The following is a 24,406-nucleotide window of genomic DNA, read 5'->3' on the forward strand; positions in this document are numbered from 1 at the left end:
AAGACTAGGTAGTCCAAATTAATCCCTTCCCCACCATTAAAACCTCCAGGATATTAGCATGCATTTCTAAAGAGAATTTTCCCAGATCATAACTATCCATTCAGGCCAATATTCCTATCTAAATGCCTTGTCAGCAACGTCCATTTTGCCACTTGCAAGTATTGTTTTATATCTGGCACTTCCAAACCTCCCATTTCTTAGGAATGGTCACTATTTCAAAAGCCAGTCTCAATTCATTTCCTTCCCATAGCAATTTTGTTATCCTTTTTCAGTTTCTAAATACTGCCCATCATGGATCCACTAAAAGGTCTGCCCCACATATAGGAAATTAGAGAAAACATACAGCTGCAACATCTGTGCCAGCTGATCTAGTTCAAGCACTACAGACCTTTGCATTAAAGTTACAGTATAAAATTTGAAAGATCCGCCTATGTGAAAACAACTGACAACACATTTTCATTTCCCATCCAAAAGATTACATGGTCACTGTATAATCATAATCTCTGATAGAGTTGAATATGTCAATGTTATCATTCAAGACATATGTGTGAGCTGTTGGGTGGGGTGGGGGGGGGGGGGTTCCTTAAATATGTAAGAAATGAAAAGTCAAAACATGCAAGATGTCCACATTGGAGCCCTGTACTAAACTGCCCATAAAACCTGGAAACACAAGTAAAATACTCGACCCCAAGGAAAAAGTGGCTGGTCAAGTCTTTACAAAGGTATAAGATGAAAGCAATCAATTGGCAGGAAAATGTAGGAGGTAACAAGAAGCAGGCTTGGATCAAGACCAAAAGAGAATCCAATAAAAAGTGAGGTAGACCAAGGCCATTGTTGATACAAAATGAAACTAGTCTATAGTGAAGTAGGGAAAGACTTTCCTGGCATATTTCAGAAAGGAAGAAAAGATACCCACACCTCCAGGTTGGTGGCACAGCACGAAGCATCAGAGACTATCCATGTGCAACTAACAGTGGGTAAAACTGCCTTCCAGTTTATAGACTGCTACAGACCACCCTCCCAAACCCAGGAACCCCAAAACCCAGGAACCCCACTCAGCCTTCCTGAGAACACTGGAAAATATGAAGGTTTCTCCAAACACCATTATATTGGGCAACTTCAACTACCCAAACATAGACTGGGAGCATTACTCTAGCTCCAACACCCTAGCCCAAAGGTTCCTAGAATTTATAAACTCAAATGCTATGGAACAACTTGTTACCACTCCCACAAGAGGGGAAAACATACTGGACCTGATCATCACCAACATGGGGACTCTATGCTCCAAACCAGAAGTGTTATCCCTCACTGGTAAGATCAGACCATAAACTAATCTCACTGGATATTCACATCCCGACCCCACCCCCTGCCCAAAAAACCACAGTGAAAAACTTCTCTAAAGCAAATTTCACACTCCTCAAAACCGAGGTGGAATCCTTCAAAGCCCCCGAGCTTGAGGAAAATACGGCCCAGACTGCAGAATCCTTTATAAACGCATTCTATGAACACCTTCAGGAATGCATGGATCATGCGATCCCAAATAAAACCAAGACCCAATCCTTCAAAGGCAGACGTCCTGTCTGGTGGACTCCAGCCATAAACAAATTATACAATAGAAGGAGGAAGCTACTACATGATAGAGCAAAATCCCAAAAAGGGAAGGCATCTCTGATCAGTATTAGCAAAAAACTACGGGCACTCATAAAATCGTCTAAGGCCAGCTTCGAGAGACAAATTGCACAGGACACTAAGGATAATCACAAGACTTTCTTTAGTTATGTTAGGAACCTGGGTGGGAATTCCCAGATATGCTCAGAATTAGTCCAAAATGACAAAACATACATTGAACCCACAGACATTGCCAACATCCTAGCTGACAGGTTCAGTGCAAACGTCCCCCTCCCCTCCCCACCAAAAGGGCAAATATCTATCCCAGCAGAGTGCTGCCCCCCTGACATCTCAGATGCTCAGGTAAGAGCCGCCCTCTCTAAAGCAAAAAACACAGCATCAATGGGACCAGAAGGTGTCCCAGGCTGTGTCCTACATGAACTCCAAGAAGAGCTAAACCCAAACGTAAAACTACTGTTCAATCTCAGCCTTACTACAGGATATGTACCCAAAGAGTGGAGTACAGCAAAAGTGGTCCCTCTCCACAAAGGTGGTGCCTCAACGGATCCTAGAAACTATTGCCCCATAAGCCTGACTAGCTTGGTCTGCAAAGCTATGGAAAGGATCATCATGGACCTCATAAATAAAGATATTGGGGACCTACAGACACTGGATCCTACCCAGTTCGGCTTTGTTAAGGGCAGATCCTGTCTCTTAAACCTGGTCGATTTCTTTGAAACAGTCACCAAGGCCATTGACGAGGGGAAGGTGGTCCACACAGCCTACCTGGACCTCGCAAAAGACTTCAATACAATACCCCACTCGGGCATTATAGATCAGCTCACCAGCTTAAATATAAACCCTATGTCACTAGATGGATTGCAAACTGGCTCAAGGACAGAACCCACATGGTTAGAATTGCTGGAGCCATGTCAGACTCCAAACCAGTTACAAGTGGTGTCCCACAAGGCTCAGTCCTGGGACCTCTCTTGTTCGGTATATATTTCTCAGAGGTACAGGCCAACATGGAAGGACTGTGGCTGACCAAGTTCGCAGAGGACTGCAAACTGGGCATCATAATCGACTCTCCAGCCGACACAAGCATCCTCCAAAAGGGCCTCATAGAAACAGACAACTAGTGCCAGAGCCATGGCCTCAAGCTAAACGACAAAAAGTGTATAGTCATCCCCTTTGGCAAAAACAATGTGCCCACAAATTACCACATAGGTGGTAATCCATTAAGTACAGAAGAAGTAATTAGGGACCTGGGGACCCAAGTTGATAGCAAACTCTCATTTGACAACCACGTGGCCAAAGTGGTTAGAAAAACATTTTATATAGCCCACCTAATCATGAAGGAATTCACATCTAGATCAGGAGAGGTCATCGTGCCTCTTTACTCATCCCTCATCAGGCCCATAATTGAGTACAATGCCCCTTTTGGGATGTACCTTACCAGACACCTGCAGCAACTGGAAAGACCCCAAAAGTACCTCACCAAGAGGATCAAAGGGCTCAAACAGATGCCATATGCTGCCCGGTTAAAGAATCTCCAGCTCCACTCAGTGGCATACCACCTGCTCAGAGGCAATCTGTGCCTGACGTATAAAGCCATGTCCAACCTGGAATTAATGGACATGCTGCACCTCAGAAAATCCAAATCCCATTGAGCTACGTGCTCGAGAGACTTAAACCTCAGCACTGAAATAAATAGGACATGCTGGAGGGACAGATTCATAACCCAGAGGCTCCCTTCACTCTGGAATAAAATCCCAGTCCAGGTTAGGCAGAGTCCCTCATTGACTCTCTTCAAGAGGAATCTTGATGAGTGGATGGAAGATCGTAGGTTTACCCCGGGTATCACTTCTGTGTCACTGTTAGACAGAGACACAGTATACTAACCTCGAAAAAGGGCATAGCAAAATTAATTTAAAATGGGTGGCGGAAGCCAAACACACTCTGGCTAGGCTTATAAATGCCCTAGGGCAGATAAGCCTAGTATGAAACTATGAACCTATGAACCTATACTCCAGGCTAAATAGCTCAATTAGGACTGGAAGGGATGCCAGGAATGACAAGGACCCTGGTGAAATTCTTTGGCTCAGTATTCACAAAAGAAAATGAAAGAAAGATGCTGGAAGGAAAAGAAGAGAGGAAGCTGAAGCATGGAAGGATAAACCAATAAATAGGGACAATGCAGAAAAACAATCAGCAAGCTTTCAGAAGGCTAAAGCAATGGACTCGGATGGTATATTTCAGAATACTCAAAAAGGCTAGCAAATATCAGTTTTCCAAGATGGCAATTAAGTGAAAAGAAACTGAAAGACAAAGGCTAGGAACTCTGTCACTTTTAGTAAATTTAGTTACTGGCTATTATGTACACTGTCTGGATGCCAGCAAAGAAGAAACTAACAGAGCCTTAAAGAAAAACTAGAAAATATGAAGGGAAAACACTGACCAAGAAGATCCCTACAGCTATTCAACAAAAAGCAGCATTTTTGGTGCAAGACATGGCTTCCAGTAATCTACAGGGAATAAAATAAGTCAAATGTGCTCAGAGCTGCTTAAAACAAATGAAAACCTGCAGGAATATATCATCTCTATTAAAAAGAAGGGCAAAAAATGGAAAAAGCTTTAAACAGATATTCAGATGAGCTAAGAAAACTACAAAATCAGTCATCAAAATGAAAAAAGGTTGACTGATATCAGACTGCTCACGAAGAGATGTTTTTTATATAATTTTATAGAATTTTATATAATTTTTTTAGTTCAGTGGTTCCTTACTACTCTGTGGATTTATTCAATAAAACTTTTGGGTGATTTTGCGGCAGTTATCGTGCGAATTACTGAAGATCTCCTTTATTGTTTACCGGATCGCACTTTTTTGGATTTTTGTGGTGGAATTTGGTTACCAATGATTTATGTTTCAAAAACTAGCAGGATCTGTTAACTGAAAGAACATGTCATGTGTATGTTCCAAACCTGGCCATGACAAAGCAGCCAAGACCTGTATTAGTAAAGATGCAATCCTAACTGCAGAAAGAGCAAATCCTGACAAAACTGTGGCATCAGGTTTAAGTATTAAAAGGTGAAGACAAAAAAAGAGCGTTTGTGGAAAATGATTATTCACTGTACACCAGTAAGAAGAGAAACACATTTATTCCAGCAATCAGGGAATATCAAAAAGGTGGTGTGAGATTCAAGCTGTTGGATCCATATTTTTTTCTTGGAGGATCAAAGTCATTTTTTGATGTAGGACAGGCTAAGGGGGGAATTCAAAATTCTGGCCAACAAGGGGTACGAGTCATCAAACAGAAGGGAACTCTGCTTCTTGTTCTTCTGATGGTAAGGGTCATAGAAAGACTTTACCAGTGAAACATTTTCCAATGTTCCAAAGGAAAATGAGTTAACTAGAAGAATTGGGAGTCCCTGGACCTGAACCGGAGTCTGGGGTTGGGAGATGGAGATGAACAGGAAGAAGACCAACAACAATAAAATTAGTGAATAAATGTGAGGCTATAAAATATCAAGCACATTTGTGAAATATGGCTTTATGACAAAAAGAGGCAGAGAAGGATTGGATTTTTGTCGACTTTGTTAAACTTGTTGGGGGCTGACAAGCATATACCCCACTTCATGTTTGCAGGGACACTAAAAGGAAAAAAAAGGAGAAACAGGGAAAAAGTAACTAAGTAAAACAATTTTTGTTCTTAACAGTATTTGTATAAAACATGTTATGACATAAGTTGCATGTGATATAGTAAAGTGTTTCAGTGATTGTTGTATGTGATAAAGATACGGAATTAGACAGCTGGGTTTTTTTTTATTTTCTTTTTTTTTTAGTTTTAAGAAATGCAGGCATTACAATGTAAAAAGAGAAGAAAGGGGGGACAAAAGCATGTTTAAGTCAGTAGGTTGCAATCTCGGGCTGTGTGGGTGGGGGAATGGGGTGTAAAACTGCACTGATTATAATACACATAGAATAGAAAATTACGCTAAAGACGGTACAGGCATCCCCTGGAGGCAGCAATTATAGGTTTAAAATTAAGAACTGCTGAACACAATTAATGCAGTTATGTTTCATTCAGTGTCTTAAAGAACATTATCTGTGCAAGGCTGAATCCAAAGATTACTGAATAACAAGGGTGTCTCTATGGAAGAAACCAAGAATATATGCTCTATGCAGCATATGTTCTTACTGTATACAGGATACCAGTAACAAACAGGGAAGTAAACATCCACACTAAAAAACTCTGTGGACTGATAAAACCATCAGCAAGTGTGCATTCTGTAGCACAGCTCTGCTCCATCATCCAACATATATATTCAAAAATAAAGTAGCACAAGCAGCAAGTGTGTCAACAGGAATATGACAAGTGTGAAGCAGCATCACTTATTTAAAGGAGTTATATACTTTGTTATTCAAATATTTTGTGCAATGGGCTATGCAACCATATAGCTGTATAAAAGTTGTTTCACAGCTGCTATGGCTTAGGTTATTATATATCCTAAACTGACAAACATGAACTAAGGATTGCTACACTCAATACATAAAAGTTGTTTCACAGCTGCTATGGCTTAGGTTATTATATATCCTAAACTGACAAACATGAACTAAGGATTGCTACACTCAATACAGGTTCACTGACAGGATACAACTTGGAAGTGGATGACATGTCAGTACGCAGGAAGGTGGTCAGTCACACTTGGCATAATGGTTAAGGTCTTTGCCTCTCATGCACAAGGTGTAAGATTCTATCCTGACCACCAACCAATGCCTGTATGGAGTTTGTTTGCTCTCTGTCTCTCTGCAGGGTTCCTCCCACCTCCCAAAAATATGCTGAGTGCTTCCATCTCAAACTTGCACAAGACAGAGTTGGGAGCAGCAAGGCTAGTGCTGCCACCCATGCCTTTTTTACTTCTACATGCCCACTGGGATATTCCTTCCTTCTAGTCATGTAAGATGGTTCTAAAAGACAAGACACAATAGAAGACTAGAAGTCTTGAAATAAAATTAAACATCAGAAAGTATGGTAGGGAGGATGTTAAAGGAGGAGGGAGAGAATTCAAGTACTAAACAAGGTAAAATAATTAAGCATGGCTTTCCCATACAACTCACCTACTGCTGTTTATTAAGTTTGTCCAGTGCGGGCTAGCCAGGGTTAAATCTGCTTAAATGTTACTGGTAAAGAAGCATATTCAGATTTGAACAACTACTTTACCTAATAACTTCATATGACTCACTTAAAACAATCTGCTTCAGATGGCCAGATTTAGGTTCCAAAACTGGCCAAGAAAAAAGCAAATCCATGAGCACAACATTGGGTTAGTCCTATGTGAAGTAGTTAGCAATGCTTTTTCTCTTCATAAAATGTCACTGATTTTTTTTGCCTTTAACATTGACGTTTGTTATACTTACCTTACTACTTTAAGTTTCAGACTGTGTTATAAAAAGAAGTTATGTCCTCACCATAATGTTCCATTTGAGTAGTTGTACTTCATTTGTCTTCAACCTGTGGGTTACGGATCCATATCGGATCCGAGCCGGCAATTTTTACTACCATCAGCTCCAGCTCCGAGCTCCAAACTCCTCCCCTTACCCATAATACACCTCCACTGACTTCCATCCCCAGATCGAGTTTGCTGAACCTTACACTGATAACCCGACCTGAAAAAATGTTCTTGTGACCTATACTGCAGCCCATATGCTGATCATATGCCAAGTTCCAGGGGAAGGAGGGAGGGACGGTTGAAGACAAATGAAGTACAACTACTCAGATGAAACATTATGGTGAGTACACAACTTCTTTATCTGAAGTAGTTTACTTCATTTGGTCTTCAACTTGTGGTACAGAGTTCCCAACTACTAAACTCCTGGGAGGGCCTCATGGAAGGATATTCTAGAACACTGTGGAACCAAAGGATGCTCTCTTTCTGGAAGTCAAATCCAATTTGTAATGAGAAATAAATGTATGAGATGAGGACCAAGTAGCTGCAGAACAAATATCATCCAAGGACACTCTAGACCAAAAAGCCGCAGACGTAGCCATGGACCTAGTGGAATGAGCTTTCACCTGACCTGGAGGAGACATGCCTCTGTCCTTATAGACCTGCAGGATGCATGAAGAAATCGATCTAGCTATAGTGGCCTTGGAGATTGTATCCTTCTATAAACCCTTTTTGGGGAAACCTAACGACTGATCAGATTTACGGAAATGTTTTGTCCTGTGTAAACAGAATCGCAACTGTCTATGAACATCCAACATGTGGAGTTTGTATTCCATCTCGTTAGTAAAATTAGGAAAAAACACAGTTAAACTGATGGTCTGATTGATACTGACTGGTGATGCCACCTTAGAAAGAAAGGATGGATTGGTTCGATGGGAAACCCTATCTTTCAGAAAAATCATGTAAAGAATTTTGATGGACAAGGCCTGTAATTCTGAAACCCTTTTTGCAGAGGTAATAGCCACCAGAAAGGCTGTTTCCAAGACAAAAATTTCAGATCTGCAATTGCAGCAGGCTCGAAAGGCGGAGCGACCAAAGCTTGAAGAACCACAGTACGGTCCCGTGGGGGAACAGGATCTTTGACCGGGGGGGGGGGGGGCATAACAAAAAGGTGCCTTTGATAAGGGCTTTACACACTCTGGAAGAGGCTAAAGCGGCAGAATTCTCGCCTACATGTAAATGAGATATGGCAGCCAACTAAACTTTGACAGAAGAAGAACTAGCTCCTTGTTGAAAATTATCAGCTAGAAAATCAAGAATGGCAGAAATAGGAACCGTGAAAGGGTCTAAACTCCTTTGAGAGGCCCAAAGGGAAAAACGTTACCACTAACTGCGATAAAACTTCCTGGTCGAAGACTTATGAGCAGCCACCAAAATAGATCTAACTGAGGAGGATAGTCCAGGAGCCCTAGCAATCACAGGAACTGGAGCAGCCAAGCTGTGAGCTTCAGGCTATCCAGATTCAGATGAGGCACCCCCGAAGTATGTGAAATTAGGTCCATCTAGGATCTAAGGCGGAGCCAGAAGGTGAGACCAAAGGAAGGGAAACCATACCTGGCGAGGCCAGAACTGGGCAATGAGGATCACCCCAGTCGACGAGCTTTCTGTAGAAACCTCGGAATGAGGGGTACTGGTGGGGAAGCATACAGAAGACTAGGAGGCCAAGCATGAACTAGAGCATCTCTGGCGGACTCCCCCAGCAGGGGGTTTAGAGTGAAAAACTTGCTGCACTTGGCGTTGGAAAGAGATGCGGAGAGATAGCAGCAAGGTTGTCCCCACTCGCTGAAGATGTGTTCTGCTACTGACAAATTCAGAGACCACTCGTAAGGCATCAGAATGGTCCAACTTAAGCCTGTCCGCTAGGATGTTGAACCGTACTGGAATGTGCATTGTGATAAGAAAGTGACCAGTGGAGATCGCCCATTCCCACACATTCATGGCCTCGCGACAAAGGGTGTAAGAGCTGTTGATATACCAGACCACTGACATGTTGTTAGACTGAATAGAAATTATCCCCAGAGGAAGAAAGGCATGAAGGCCTGCAAAGCTAGAAGGACCGCCCTCTTCTCTAGGACATTTATGTGCAAGCTGGTCTCTATGGGGGACCACAGGTCTTGGACTTTCCTACCCGAACAATGACCCCCCCCCCACCAGAGTTAGAAGGCATCCGTGGTCATTGTGGCTTGGGCCGAGACTGGAACAAAGGGTCATCCCTCCAAAATGTCCAGAGAGCGCATCCACCATATGAGGGACGACTGACAGACTCAACTGAGTTGAACTGGGAATGTCAATGGCAGTTCCAACAGACACCATTGTACAGCTACAATCCACTGTAGAATTTTCATGTGTAACCGAGCACATGGGAGAAGAGTTATGGCTGCCGCCATCAAGCCTACAGCCCTCAGTACCGATTCCGCCATTTGGAGATGAGAGTGGTAGATCAGGGAGACATGCATCCTCAGGTTTTGAGCTCTCTCCAAGGTCAGGAAGATTTTGCACTGAAGAGTATCTATCCTGGCACCAATGTACTCTATCACCCGTACAGGATCTAGGAGAAATTTGGATGCATTGATTGTGATCCCCAAACTCAGGGCAAGAGACAGGAAATAATCTCTGGTTTGGGATAGTAGACGCCTGGTTGAAGCAGTGAGGAGCCATTCGTCTAGGTATGGATAGGCCTGAATCCCCTGAAGCCTCAGATGAGCCGCTACCCACTGCCATCACTTTGGAAAATGCCCTGGGAGCTGTGGTGAGACCAAAGGATAGGGCACAAAATTGGTAATGAATGACTCCTAGCTGGAAGCGGAAGAATCTCCTGGAGCTTCTGTGCATTTTTATGTGATAGTAAGCATCCTGGAGATCTAACAAGCATATACAGTCACTCTCTTGCAGGTATGGCATGATGGACTGTAACATGACCATCTGGAACTTCTCTTTGGCAACTGACAGGTTCAGGGTAGAGAGGTCCAGAATGGGCCTCAAGTCCCCTGTTTTCTTTGGCACCAAAAAGAACCTGGAGTAGAAGCCTGATCCGGACTGATCTGGGAGGACAGTTTTGATGGCTCTTTTCCTAGCAGCCTGGAAATTTCCTGTGCTGCTGCCTCCCTTTGTGTGGGTGGTACGTCTGGGAGGTGTCTGGATATGATCTGAAGCACCCAACGGTCCGTTATGGACTCCCATGCCACTAGGTGCAAGGACAATTGTCCCCAGACTGCCTCCAGGAGTAGAGCAGTCAGGCAACCCCTCAGGGTTGCTACTCGGGTCTGTCCGAGAAAGGTTCTTGAGACCCAAACTTCCTTGGACCCCCTCTGCCTCTGGGCTGGAGTCCATTCTGTACCCTCTGCCTCTGGAGGAAGAAGAGCCCCAAGTGTCCCAGGAATACTGTGACTTCTGGAACCACATCTTCTTTTGCCCTCTCTAGTTCCAGGAAAAAGACTATTGAGGGTTAGAGAAGCGGATCCAGACGGCAGACAGTGTCTTCCTGTCCTTCTCACTCTGGACTAATGTCGCTTTGATGGTCTTACCAAAGAGTGTAGAGCCGTTATAAGGGGCATTGGCAAAGGAAGTTTTGAAGGGTTCCGAAAATTGACATAACCTGAGCCAGGCATTGCGAATCATGGACATGCCGGACCCAGCCGCCCTAGCCACTCCTTCCAAAGCATGTGAGAGGAGTTGCATGGACGTATTAGATACTGCTTTTAAAGTGGCCATCCTCGCGGAGAACAAAGCCTCGTCCTCCTGCGACATGGACTTGGGGGGAGACTCCAACTCCTTTACCAGGTTGCGTTGGAGTCTAGTGACATAGGCCAGGTAGTTAAGTGCCCTAATCGAAAAGGTAGCTGAAGCGTAAACCCGCTTCCCCAGGCAGTCCATCATCCATGACTCTCGGTCGGGAGGATGGACCGAGGAACTCTCCTGAGCAAGTTCCTTCTTAGTGGCTACCACCATGGCGTCTAAGGGGGAGCCCTTGTTCCATGCTGGTCTGTCTATGGGGGGGCTTAAGATCATATCTGGTCTTTCTGAGATCGGTTCCATGGTGTCCGGTTCCTTCCATGCCTGCGAGGTGACCAGATCCACCAAAGGATCCACGGGGGGGGACACACAGGAAGTAGATGGGCCTGTGCCAAAAGCCTCCAGGAACACGGACTCATCAAAAGAAGGTTTGGGGGCAGACCAACCTCCCCATTGGTGCAGGATTTCCATGATGTCTCCAAAGGAGACATCCTCGGGAGGTGACCTAGGGGAACCTTCTCCATCATCCACGTCCGTGTCCTCTGTGAGGGACTTGGGGGAGTCCAAATGCCTCCTTTTGCATGTATGCTTGCAAGGTACCTCTCCAGTGGGGCTCTCCAGGGGAGCTCGCAAGCCACTTGTTCCTGGGGGGGAACCTTCTGGGGTTCTTCGAGGACAGGCTGTCCCTCTGGCAAAATGATGGGGACCGTAGACTGAACCGATGGAGTCTGGGTGGAGTCTGAGGGGCAGTCAGGGGTCTCGATCCAGCAGAGAGATCCCGTTCTACCACGTCGAACACTAAAGGAGAGCAAACCTCCCGAGAAACCAATAAAGAGGCCGGTCTCCCCTGGTTCGAAAAGAGAATCGGAGCAGGGCCTGAGGTGGATGGAGCTCCGAGAGAGGGAACATAACCCAAAGTCGGAGCCAAAGAAAAAGGTTCCACTCCCTCAGATCCGACACCCAAGCTCCGGCTCAGAGAGTGGCTCGGATCCGAGCTGGTCAGATCCAAAACGCTCCAGGCAGCTGTCGGCATAAAGGAAGCAGGTACCATCGGCACCGACCCCCTGAACAAGGCCAGCCTTGGATCCGAATACTCCAAACCTGAAGGTCGGATCGGAGAAGGAGATATAGGTTGGAGAAAGGGAAGCAAGCTCCCCCCTCCTGAGGGAGGGGGGCTGGCAAGACCCCCATCTGGATCTGAGTACGGATAAACCTCAATTTTATCCAGATCAATGTCCGACAAGGACTGGGTGAACCTCGACGATGCCCCGACTCCGACCTGGTGGGTCGGAGCACCGAGGCCCGAGAAGCTGAATGTGCCCCGCCCGGCTCCAGGGAGAACCTCGGAGATCAGACCAGAGGGGAATCACGGATCTGTGGTGTCTTTGTAGGTGAAGTGAGCTCCGGAGACCTCTTGATCTTTTCCCTCTCTCTACCCCTTTTTTGCTCTGCTACCACAGGCTTTGGTACAGGAGGTTGAGTCCCAGCCTGGGTGGGAGGAGAAGACAGAGGAAGAGAGTAAGGAGAGGCGGCCACAGCAGCCACTGGACCAAAGCTGGAGATGAGGAAACAGACTCTCAAGGGGGAAGAAGGCCTTTGAGGGCCAACTTGGCCTTCCTATCTTTAATGGCGCGGGGGTTGAACCCCGCACATATGCTGCAGTCCACACTCAGATAGGCAATGCCCAAGCACAAAACACACAGAGTGTGGCCATCCGCAGGGGATAATTTATTGCCACACTCTGTGCAATACTTCAAAACAAGCTTTTCAGCCATACTGCTTGAGTAGAAAGAGAACTTGAGAAAAAAAGGCAGTTCCTTTCTAACCGGCACACTCACACCCACTCACCACATTTGTATACAGAAAACACTGAGGCAGGGGGGAAGCTACAATCTACATAACAGTACAAACTACTCTAACTATCCTAAAACTCTACAAGTCGATGCACCAAGTGAGGGGAGGAGAAAGGGGACCTATATTAACACTATCTAACAAAATTCTGAAGAAAGATACTCACAAAGGTTTTACCCACTGACTAAGTTGGAGCTCAACAGACACGATGCAAAAGCTATTCGCAGCAAACGAGATCTGGGGATGGAAGGCAGTGGAGGTGTATTATGCGTAAGTGGAGGAGTTTGAAGCTCGGAGCTGATGCTAGTAAAAGTTGCCGACTCGGATACAATACAAATGCATGATCCACAAGTTGAAGACCAAATGAAGTAAACTACTTCAGATACTCTATTAATTTTATCATAAAGCAACTTTTTCAGCAAGCAAAAACTCTCAGCTACCACCTACCAGTCATGTTAAAATATCTGCAGCCCATGCCAACACAGACTGTTAAAGAGCACAAAATTGCTCATCTGTCATTCATGCATCACCCTCTCCCCTCTTGTAATGAAACCTTCCATTAGATTCACAAAAACTCCAGTTTGTCAACAAAAAAACTGCCGTGTGCCAAACCATCATGGAAATGAAGTGCATATTCACTGGTTATAGTACATCTTGTTGCGTTATCGGACTGTCTCAGGACAGCAGAGTTACTGCAGCCCCCTCACAGTCTTACAGCTTCAGTTCCAGAGAATGATCCACTCTGTATCTGTCGGCCGTGTAAGCAAATTGTTCATAGAAAATACACATATCTTGTACCCAAAGCCAAGCCATGCGGCTCTAAGAACATACAAAACATGTCTCTATGTAAAGCTGACTCATCTAACACACCTGAAATCCTGCAGTTTGTGTGTGTGAGCACAGGAACTGCATATACAATAATATCAGAAAAGCTGAACAACAGGAGCTGTTGTGTCTTCCTTTCCATTCACAAAAAATAAAAGAATAAATATACAGTACAGTGATTCTGAAGTCACAGGCCAAGTACAACAGCTGCACTATGAGATATGATATTCCACCTTTCAAATACTGAGGCTTGGCAGATGACTTGAAATAATATTTCTGATACTATTTTTATACACAGGAAATAGCAGCAGAACAGTTTATATTAGCAACACTCACCTTCGTAGCATGTGGTACCGTATTTCATGGCTTTCTTCTGCCATGTCATCTGTTCTAACGTGAAAGTTTCTGATCCTGTGTTAACTCAGTGAAGCAAACTGCTCTGACTTCTGTACCTAATATAAGGAACTTTCACAACCCTGAATGCTGTGGCAATCACGAGGGAAATCAGACCTCCAGCCAGCAAGGCCAAATGTGAGAAGAAAAAAAGGCAAACAGTTAATGTGCTTAAATGTATTGTAGCTTCCACAGTATCCTGTTCAGAACTCCATGTATCACCCTTCATGAGTTAAAAGCATTTTGTTTTTGTTTCTTGTTCTTCTACCTGACTGGCTCATGCTTCCACAGACTGTCACTCCAAGTTATGCTCTGCCTTTTCTGTGTTCAGCAGACTGCTAAATGTGCTGGGTATTATAAACAAAAACTGAAAGAATTTGGTGCTGTTCTGCTCCTGCACTCATTACTGTCAATTGAGAGAGATAAGCCTTGATAGCTGGCAAGACTGTGAACTTTTTCCTATTTTTCAATTCTTTTACAGATGTCTGCTTAAACTTCCCATCTACATTACAGTGCCTTAACATCCTCTTTTCCTAGGGCAGGAAGCATGCAATGAATTGAGAGGGAAGCAATGGAAGAATGGATGTTAGGAAGCCTGTCTTAATTAAAATAGTGGCATGTAAGAAAGCAACAACTGATGCAAATAGCAATGACCACCTGAATAACAACTGACTTCAAGCATGCAAAGGATAAACACTGCATTCTATTAGAAAATAAACTGGCAATGTGGCAATGGATATACTATATAGAGGGGCAGCACTTCGACAAGTAGATCTAGGTAGGACAAGCAGAGCCAGCCTCAAGTAAACTGGTGCTTTAGATGAAAAGGTTTCATGCTTTCCCCACCAAACGCATCTTGGCCACACTATCCAGATTAATTGTTTTCTTCCTTTTTCTCACAGTTTGTATTACTCTTCATTTTTTTCCCTGCAGTTACTCATTCATTCAACTAAAAAGCCGTGGTGGTACAGCGGTAGCGTTGTTACCTCACAGCAAGAGGTTCTCCTGTTCGATTCTCGGCTGGAGTGCCTTCTGTGTGGAGTTTGCATGTCCTCCCCGCGGCCGAGTCACCTCCGAAAGACATGCGTAAATGGGCGTGCCTTTGCTGAAGGTTGGGCGTCGGGTTGGCAACTCGGCACCATAAAAATAGACTGCCAATCATTAGCAGACCGGAGTTCAGCTGTGGCAACCCCTAACCGGGAAAAGCCGAAAAGACGAACAAAACTCATTCATTCAACCAACATCTAAGCATGACTGCATTCTGGTAGTTCTGAAGGAAAAAAGAAGTTATGTACTCACCATAACATTCCATGTTTGTAGTCCATCTCGCCCTTCATTCTTACATATGGGTTCAGAGCCTATTACAAAGCTTAAAGTCTCTTAGTTGGCTTGTGGCTAGGTAGGTATCCCATAGTGCACTAGTACAATCCCCAGATCTTGTTTGCTGCTAAACTATAGAGAGATAGAAAAGGTTATTCAGAAAGAACAATAATGAAAGGTCTCCACCCTACCAAGGCAACACTACCCTGTCACCAGATCCTTCCAGGATGGGGGAAGGTGGGTGGGTTCGTAAGAATGAAGGGCGAGATGGACTACAAACATGGAATGTTATGATGAGTACATAACTTCTTTATGTTCTGTAGTCCTATCTCACCTTCATTCTTACATATGGGACAGTGTCCCTAGCACCTTTTTCTCAGGTGGCTCATGGGAATATACTCCTGAGTACCATGGAACCAAAGGAGGGTCTACCCCTGGAGATCAAATCCAGTTTGTAATGATGAGAGGGGTAGCCCAAGTTGCTGCTGCACAAATACTGTCAATTGGAATTCTGGCTTGAAAGGCAGCAGATGTAGACGGGGATCTAGTGGAATGAGTCAATCTTGAACAGTAGAGTCTTTCCATTGAAGGAGTAAATGAAGGATAGACAGTTTGAAATCCAATTAGACAGGGTCACTTTAGAGACTGGCAGACCTATTCTAGACTCAGAAAAGGACACAAACAATTGATCTGACTTTCGTTTCTTAGTCCTGTGAAGGTAGAACCGTAACTGCCTGTGAACATCAAGTTAATGAAATTTGCATTCTGCAGTGCTGGAATGATTAGGGAAAAATACAGGCAGTTCGATAGTTTGGTTCAAATTAGTCTGGGAGCAAACTTTAGGGATAAAGGAAGAATTTGTACGGAGGAACACACTGTCTTTGTGGAAAATCAAATAAGGAGGCTTGAATGACAGTGCTTGTAACTCTGAGACCCATCCAGCTGATGTGATAGCTACTAGAAACAGAGTCTTCCAAGGCAGAAACTTCAATTGACACGGATGTGTGGGCTCGAAAGGCAGGGAAGTTAGTTTAGAGAGAACGAAATTCAGATCTCAAGGAGGTACAGGTTCCTGAAAGGGAGGTCTTAGCAAAGTAGCGCCTTTATGGAAGGTTTTACATAATCTGTGGAGCATGAGATTAGGTTCATGTTGCCACAAATGAAAGTTAGATATTGCTGCCAATTGGACCCTAATTGTGGCAGCGGCTGATCCCAGATGGAAAAGTTCAATCAAAAATTCTAACACCACAGGGATGGATGCTGCATAAGGATCTAAATTTCTTTCTGTTGCCCAGATAGAAAACCTTTTCCATTTGCTAGTGTATAACTTCCTAGTGGAAGGTTTATGCGAAGACACAAGGATGCAGGTCACAGCAGGTGAAAGGTCATGAAGCCTGACTAGGGATGGAAGTGGAGCAGCCACGCTGTCAAGTTGAGGGTGTGTGGAGGCAGTGGTGAAGGGACCCTGACATACGTGTCAAGAGGTCTGGAACTGGGTCCAGATTCCATGGATCGTCTAGGAGATGAGGCCCGAGAAAGGGGAACCAAATCTGACGAGGCCAGAAAGGAGTGATCAGCATCAATTTGCTTCCGAAGAACTTTACTTTCTGGATCACTTTTGATATGAGCGGAAAAGGGAGGGAATGCATAAAGAAGTCCCAGAGGCCAATCATGAACAAGTGCGTCTCTCGGTGACTCCACCAGAGGTGGGATAAGGAAGAAATAGCTGCTGCATTTGGCATTGATCAGGCTGGCAAAGGGATCGCAACAAGGCTGTCCCCATTTGCAGAAGATCTGTTCCACTACTTCCTGATTCAAGGACCACTCGTGAGGCATCAAGATGGCCCTGCTGAGCTTGCTGGCTATCACACTGGTTGCCCCTGGGATATGCGTTGCTACTATAAAGCGTTGGGAAGATATCGCCCACTTCCAAACACGAAGAGCCGCTCGACAAAGGGGGTAAGATATGGTTCCTCCTTGTTTGTTTAGATACCATACTACTGACATATTGTCCAATTAGATTGCTATCGTTCCTAGAGGAAGAAAGTCGTGAAGTGCTTGCAATGCCAGAAGCACTGCTCTCATCTCTAGGACACTGATATGCAGGTGGACCTCGTGATCTTGCCATGTGCCTTGGACAGTCCTGCCTAGATAATGCCTCGCCCACCCCGTAAGGCATTTGTAGTCACAGTAGCAACAGGTTGGTAAGGGAGAAATGGAGTGTCTGTTGTCAGCTGATCGGACTGAATCCACCAATGAAGGTCCTTTGTGCACGACTCTGTTATGAGGATATAGTGAGATAGAGGCAGTTGTTGAAGGGACCACTGGGAAAATAGAAGCCACCAGTGGGACTAGAGTTATGGTAGAGGCTATAGTCCGTAAGAGTTTCAGTACTGTCTTTGTCTTCACTTTCTGAAGAGGAAGCAAACTGTGAATTTGTTGTCTGAGGTTTTGAATTATGTCTGCAGTTAGATGAGCTAGCATGGCGACTGTGTCTATTTCTGCGTCTATAAAAGTCACAAATTGAGAAGCCGATAAGGCAGACTTTTTCAAATTTATTGTAATCCCCAGATGGGAACAGAGTTGGATGGTCGAATCTCTGACTTGTAGGAGTAGGTGCCTGGTGGTAGCGGTCAGGAGCCAGTCATCCAGGTACAGAAACACTTGGAATCCAAGACGTCTCAGGTGAGCTGTCACTACCTCCATGCATTTGGTGAACACCCTGGGGGCTATGGTGAGACCAAATTGTAGAGCACAAACTTGGTAATGACTGGCCGGAAGCATAGATGACTCCTCGATGCTCTGTCCATTTTTACATGGTAGTACGCATCTTGGAGGTCTAAGCAGCACATCCAATTGTCTGTCCCTAACAGAGGGAGTATAGACTGCAGTGTCACCATCCAGAACTTGGCCTTCTTTACAGATTCATTTAATTTGCTGAGGTCCAAGATGGCCCTCCAGTCCCCTGTTCGTTTTGGCACTAAAAAGAATCTGGAGTAAGTTCTGAATCCTATCTGGTCTGTGGGGACGGTTTGGATGACGCTCTTTGAAAGCAACTTTTGCACTTCTACAGTTGCTTGATCCCTGTGACTGAGTGGAACATCCGGGATCTTCTTGGGAGTGTGGGGTGGAAGAGAAAAGGGTATGGAGTATCCTCTGGTTATTATTCTTTGTATCCATTTGTCTTGGGTGATGTTTAGCTAGGCTTCTGGATACAAATACAAGCAACCCCCGACTGGCTCCAGAGAAGCACAGCTGGGCCCCACATCAGGAGCACTGATAGGGAGGGCTTCGAAAGGAATTGCGGCCACCCTGGTTTTGCAGACCCCCCCCGCCTCTAGGGGGACATCTACCGTTAGCTCCTCCTCCTCTGCCTCTGAAGGTGGAATCACCCCGTGCATCCAGGAAAAATCTCTGGGACTTCTTGAACCACATTTTACCACCTCTCTGACCCTTACGATATGGTCTAGAAGGGACAGTAAAATGTACTCCCAAGGCAGAGAGAGTTTTCCTTTCTTGTTCATACCTGGTGAGTGTATCTTTTACCTTAGGTCCAAACAGAGAAGAACCGTCAAAGGGGGTGTTGGTAAAAGTAGACTTGAAAGGCTCCGCAAAATGACATAAGCGCATCCAGGAGCATCTCCCAAGGGAAACTCCCGAACCCACTGCCCTGCTAGCTCCATCAGCTGCATAGGAGATCAGCCTCATGGAGGAGTTCACAACGGAATTTAAGGTTGACAGCTGAGCAGACACCTTCTCAGGGACTCCTTCAATAGATGTACCTTGAAGAGCAACTCCTAACTCCTTAAGGAGATCTCTCTGAAGCCTAGTAAAATGTGTGAGATAGTTCAGCAATCTGAGAGTGAAATCCACTGAAGAGAAGATACGCTTCCTGTATCTATCCATCGTTTGAGACTCCTTGTTCAGTGGATGGATAGATGAAGACGTCTCCGCTAGTTCCTTCTTAGTGGCCACCGTCACCACCATGGCATCTATGGGCATGCCCTTGCACAAAAACTCTCTCTTTTGGGACCGATAGAAATTTGTTGGGTCTTCTGGGGACTGGCTCCATGGCATCAGGAGTTTCCAACACCTTTTGACTAACCAGGTCCAAGAGTTCATCAAAAGGTGGAGACACCCAAGAGGCTGAAGGTTGAGACCCAAAAGCCTTTAGGTACACTAACACCTCATCAGAAGGGGGTGACAATGGGCCAGCCGCCTCTCTGCTTTAGGATCTCCAGAATGTCTACAAAGGAGACATCATCAGAGGATGACTTGGGGGACCCTTCTGACTCCTCGAGGTCAGTGTCTGAGGTGATGGACTCATCCGGGGAGTGTACATGCTTCCTCCTGCATGCCTTCTTCTGAGGGGGCTCCTCAGAAGGGTATTCTGGGGAGGTCTCTGAAGACTGGGGGCCACCCAACGGGGGCTCCTGAGGCTGCGGGTCTCTGCTGCCAAGAGAGAGAGAAGGTGCTGAGACAGAGGTCGGTGCTTGAGGGGGGAAAAGTATCGGTGTCCTTTCGTGGCACTGATGGCAGAGACAGCACATTCATCATCCCGAATGCAGACCTCTCCAGCTCCGAAGACAGCCCCGGTGCTGAGGAAATGGAGGTAGTCCTCTGCTCCAGAGCGACCGGCTCCGAGACGGATATAGGGTCCGAGCTCATCCTAGCCAACGCATCAAACGGGAGACTCGACACCGAAGAGGTTCGGGTCCTGCGTCCCTGCCGGGGCCGACTGGTGAACTCCGGCTCCTAGACACCATGGACGGCGCAGAAGGTGTCAGAGCAGAACTCGGCTCTGAGACAGCCACAAGGGGAGATGGAACCGAGGGTTCCACAATAAGCGGCACCGAAATCTCTGTCTCCAAAGGCCTGACTCGGCTCGGAGAAGGAACCACAACAGGGAGAATGGACTCAGGTGGCTCTGGAACCGACTGGGTCTGAGCCAACAACAATCTGGGCAAAGCAGACAACACCAGGAGTCTAAGCACTACTCTCTCCACATTTTTTGACAGGCTCTTGGTGGATCTGGATGACAAGGTAGGCTATCTGGATCTCTGTAAAATGGGAGATCTTAAGGTTGGGGAGACCGGCAAAAGATCTCTGGACCAGCTCCGATTAAATTGTTCGGTAGTCGGCTCCAAAAAAACTTGCGGCCAACACTGCAGTGTCAAACATCGACAACCTCGACCAGCTCCGAGGACAGTGGAGCCAAGGAAGTAGAAGCCTTATCTAGTTTTAATGTTTTTTGAGGAGGTTCAGATAAAACAGTCGGTGCTGGAGAATGTCTCTTGGCCAACTTCACCTTCTCTTTTCTAGAAGAATGGGACTTTGGTGATGAAGAAGAGCTTGCTAAGTCTTCCTCAAAGGAAGGCTTGAGGAGACCTTTCAGAATTAACTTGTTTTTCCACTCCTGGAGAACTCTGGAGCTAAAGGAGTGACAGAAGGAACAAGATTCCTGCAAGTGAATGGCTCCAATGCAATAGACACAATTACTGTGACCATCTGTAACTGACATCTTTTGGGAGCACTTTATGCATTTTTTTTTAAAACTCGAAGGTTTGTGATTTTGGACTCTTCAGACATGGTATCACCTGTAAAAACAGTAAGAAGGAAAACAAGGTCCTCTAATTTAAACGGGTCTAGCCCCAACAAACCACACACACAGAAAAAGTAAAGCAAAGAGGACTAGGTCCTCTAACTTAAACGGGCCTAGCTGGAGGAGAATAACTACCTAAATGTAACAAGAAATATCAGTAAATGTGAATAAGAAAAAATTTTGAACTTAGCCACGGCCAAGCAAGAAGCACTTCTGAACTCGTAGACGTGGCAAACGAGATCTGGGGATTGTACTAGTGCACTATGACATACCCACCTAGCCATGAGCCAACTAAGAGACTTTGAGCTTTGTAATAGGCAGAGTCAGAGCCGAAGATAGTCTCTGAACCCATATGTAAAAATGAAGGCAAGATAGGACTACAGAACATCCTCTGCATTAAGCTAGGTTCTGGGGGCCTTGTGACCCCCCCGGAAGCTATGGGGGGGGTCTAGACAATCTAATATCCATTTTAAGAGTTTTTTTAAACAACCTTTTCATCTAGTAATTGCTAGAACAATGACCAATGACAAAAAAAATTTGTCTTACTTTTCAACTTTGTTTTTTTTTTGTGCATCCTCTCAGCACATCTTAATTGACCAAGACTACAGTATAATAACTACAGCGGATTAAGCTGGAGTCTGGGAGCTGCCAAGCCCTCAAAAGCTATTGGATTTTAAAATGCACTTTTAGAGATTTTTAAACATTTGTTATCCAAGAGTTACCCGATCAAAAAACATGATCAAGGAAAATTTAGTCTTACTCTTTAAGTTTGTATTTTTCCTACATCTTTTCACAACATCATAACTGATCAATACTACACTGTAATAACTGCAGTGGAAATTACTGTATTAAGCTGTGGTCTGGAAGCTTAGGCATGGGAATTCTAGATGCTCAGAGTTGCATTTTAGAATTTATTGAATAGCCTTTTCATTCAACAATGGCCTGAATGAAAACCATGATTAAGGAAAATAACTGAATCCTGCATGCTTCCAACACACCCTAACTGATGAAAACTACCCTGTAGTAACCAAATTAAGCTAGGGGGGACTGCTAGGCATACAGAAGTCATGGGGTTTTAAATGATCGAGGTGCACTTTAGAGCTTTTTTACAACCTTTTAAATCCAATGATCACCTGAACAAAAATCATGCTCATGAAAAAGAAATTCAAGCTCTCTCTATTTCAAGGAAGAAATAAGTTGTATCCAAGTTTTAATGCTCAAAGCTGACTGAACACCAGTTCACAATAAACAGATAAGAAAAATGCTTGTGAGAATACATACATCATATCTGGGAATAATTAGTCACTTTTTGCGTATCCCTCTCTGGTGTTAAATTGGAATGAAAATTAAGGCATAAATGCCCAGTGTCATATTTATATGGGCCATGCCTCATTATCCCCTACCCCCGAATGACAGCCATGTTCTGTGTACACTTGTGATATCAGACTGGGACAAAACTGAATAGAACATAACATATTTACTGTCAGGCATATATAAACAGCATGCTTACTCACTCTCCACCAAAAGACAGCCACCTGTACATGCATACGATGTTTGATTGTGAGGAAAAAATAAATAAATAAATTACAATAATGTTTCCAGATTATTACTTCTAGACAGTGCAATGATCATATATAAGCTACAGTAGAGCCTCTGTGCTCTCATCTGAAGTCCAGGGAAAGTTAAATAAATAATGACCACACTGTCCCCAGCGTAACACAAGATATAGTCACCTCTGAGGTTTGGGAAGAATGTTAAAGAAATAACAACATCATTCCCCATCCCCTTTTGAGAATTAAACCCTTCACCTTGTGTCTGTAAGGTAAACATCTTAAGCATTATGCCAACCTCCCAGATGACCTTTAAACTGAGCAAGTGGCAACATGGTCAGTAACTTTCAGCCAGACAGACCAAGCAGTTACAGCCACTTCTATGTACAATTCAAACATCAGACTGCGATAACAAAGGATAACTGTGTAATGAACTTCACATTTGTTCCAAACAAATAGCTGTCGCACATTAAAATATTACATATTTCTTCACATAATCACATTAGTATTGCAACACAAAAATAAGCAAACAGGAGCAAACATTAGTAATTTGCCTCCACACAAGACACCAATAGCAATTATGCCTAGTCTGCCTTTACATTTCAATTGTCCAGTCATGCCTCTCAACTTCTTAATGCAAGAAATTTGGCTAAAGCCAAAAACAATGGGGTGTGGCAAAGGACCAAAATCAGGGACAAATTTTAAATATTGCTCTTATAAACTTAGAAAGCTGCTAAAATAGCAAGTTTTGCAATGGAATGCATTTTCAGAAGGATATGACTTCTGAAGCTTAAATGCCTGCCATTATTTAGTGATGTCAATCCTTAATGATTTGCTAGAAAACCATAAATTTTATGAGGAAAAAATTAAAAGTGTGAAGCAAAAAATCTGGATATACTGCAAAAATCTGGACAGTTAAGGGGTACATGTCCAGTTAAGAAGTCCATCTTTCTTCTCACAAATGCATGCTGTTTCTGCAAAGCCAGACAGTGACTGTTTAAACTGAGCAAATGACACAGGTCTCAGTTACTTTCATCCAGCCAACTTCAACCCCCACCAAGCAGTTATAATCATGACGTCTGTTGGCCATCAGCTCCATTGTCCGCACAAACCGCCACACATTAAAGTATTCCAATCCAAGATGATCCACAAAAATTACACAGCCAAAGAAATATTGCCAAGTATCTGGCTGATAACTACCTGCAACGTTGTAAAAAGTTAATGATAGCACTTATCTCAGTACACTATTCTCTCATCTCAAGTGTGCACATAAATCACAAAGCCAGAAATATCTGGTTAATCACTGCCAGCGACATTAAAATAGTAGTAATACATATTTCACCGCACCATTCCTCTCACCTCAACTTTCCAAGCAAAGTCAGAAATGCCGACAAACTATCTATCTCATTTGATCACCGCCAGCATAAAAAAATAACAGCACTTAGCTCACAGCACCATTCAAATTTCCTGTCATGTCCAGAACTTTGAGTAGGAAAGTCACCAATTTATTTCTGTAAATACAAACAAAAAAAAAAAAAAAAAGAAAGAAAGGCCTCATTCAGGCGACTTCACATCTACATTCGAATGTTGCAAGGTCTTCATTCCCTTGACTTCACAACATTTAAAGGTTAGCCTTCCATAAGCTGACTTGAATGTTTTCATGTCAGCTGGAGCACCCCACCCCCACCCCATAGTTTTAAATCTCTGTAATTATATTTTAATCACTCTTATTGAAGGTTTGTCTTTGGTTTTCCATTTTCTAGTTACAGTTTTCTTAGCCACTATCAGCACTAAAGATTGCAACCCATTTTCCTGTATAGTGCATGTGATTTTAGAACCATCACATCTCCAACATCTCTTATCTTTGAGAAGATTTTTTTTCAAGTCTTGCAAAAACTCTAAATTTTCTCAAATTAGTTACATATCTAATATTAAGGCATACCCCCCCCCCACCATGGATTATCTGCAATTTTAAATCTAATATTATATCCAGACTAATCCATATTTCCCCCTCCAT

The 24,406-nt window shown here is 44.2% G+C and overlaps 1 protein-coding gene across 6 annotated transcripts in view; it reads right to left on the reverse strand.

The window, feature by feature from the left end:
• Nucleotides 1-24,406, reverse strand: part of ACACA (acetyl-CoA carboxylase alpha) — a 2,143,878-nt gene that overhangs the window by 2,035,270 nt on the left and 84,202 nt on the right. Inside the window, exon 1 of one of the 6 annotated variants that reach the window (XM_044054579.1) lies at nt 13,861-13,877. The exons of the other annotated variants lie outside the window; for them this stretch is intronic. Coding sequence (XP_043910514.1) covers nt 13,861-13,871 — 11 coding nt within the window. The 5' untranslated portion in view covers nt 13,872-13,877. Of the gene's footprint in view, nt 1-13,860; nt 13,878-24,406 lie in introns of those variants that run through there. 6 annotated transcript variants of the gene reach the window in all.

Source organism: Protopterus annectens, chromosome 13.part0, assembly GCF_019279795.1.
Source record: "Protopterus annectens isolate FY-2018-M chromosome 13.part0, PAN1.0, whole genome shotgun sequence".
NCBI classification, from domain to species: Eukaryota; Metazoa; Chordata; order Ceratodontiformes; family Protopteridae; genus Protopterus; species Protopterus annectens.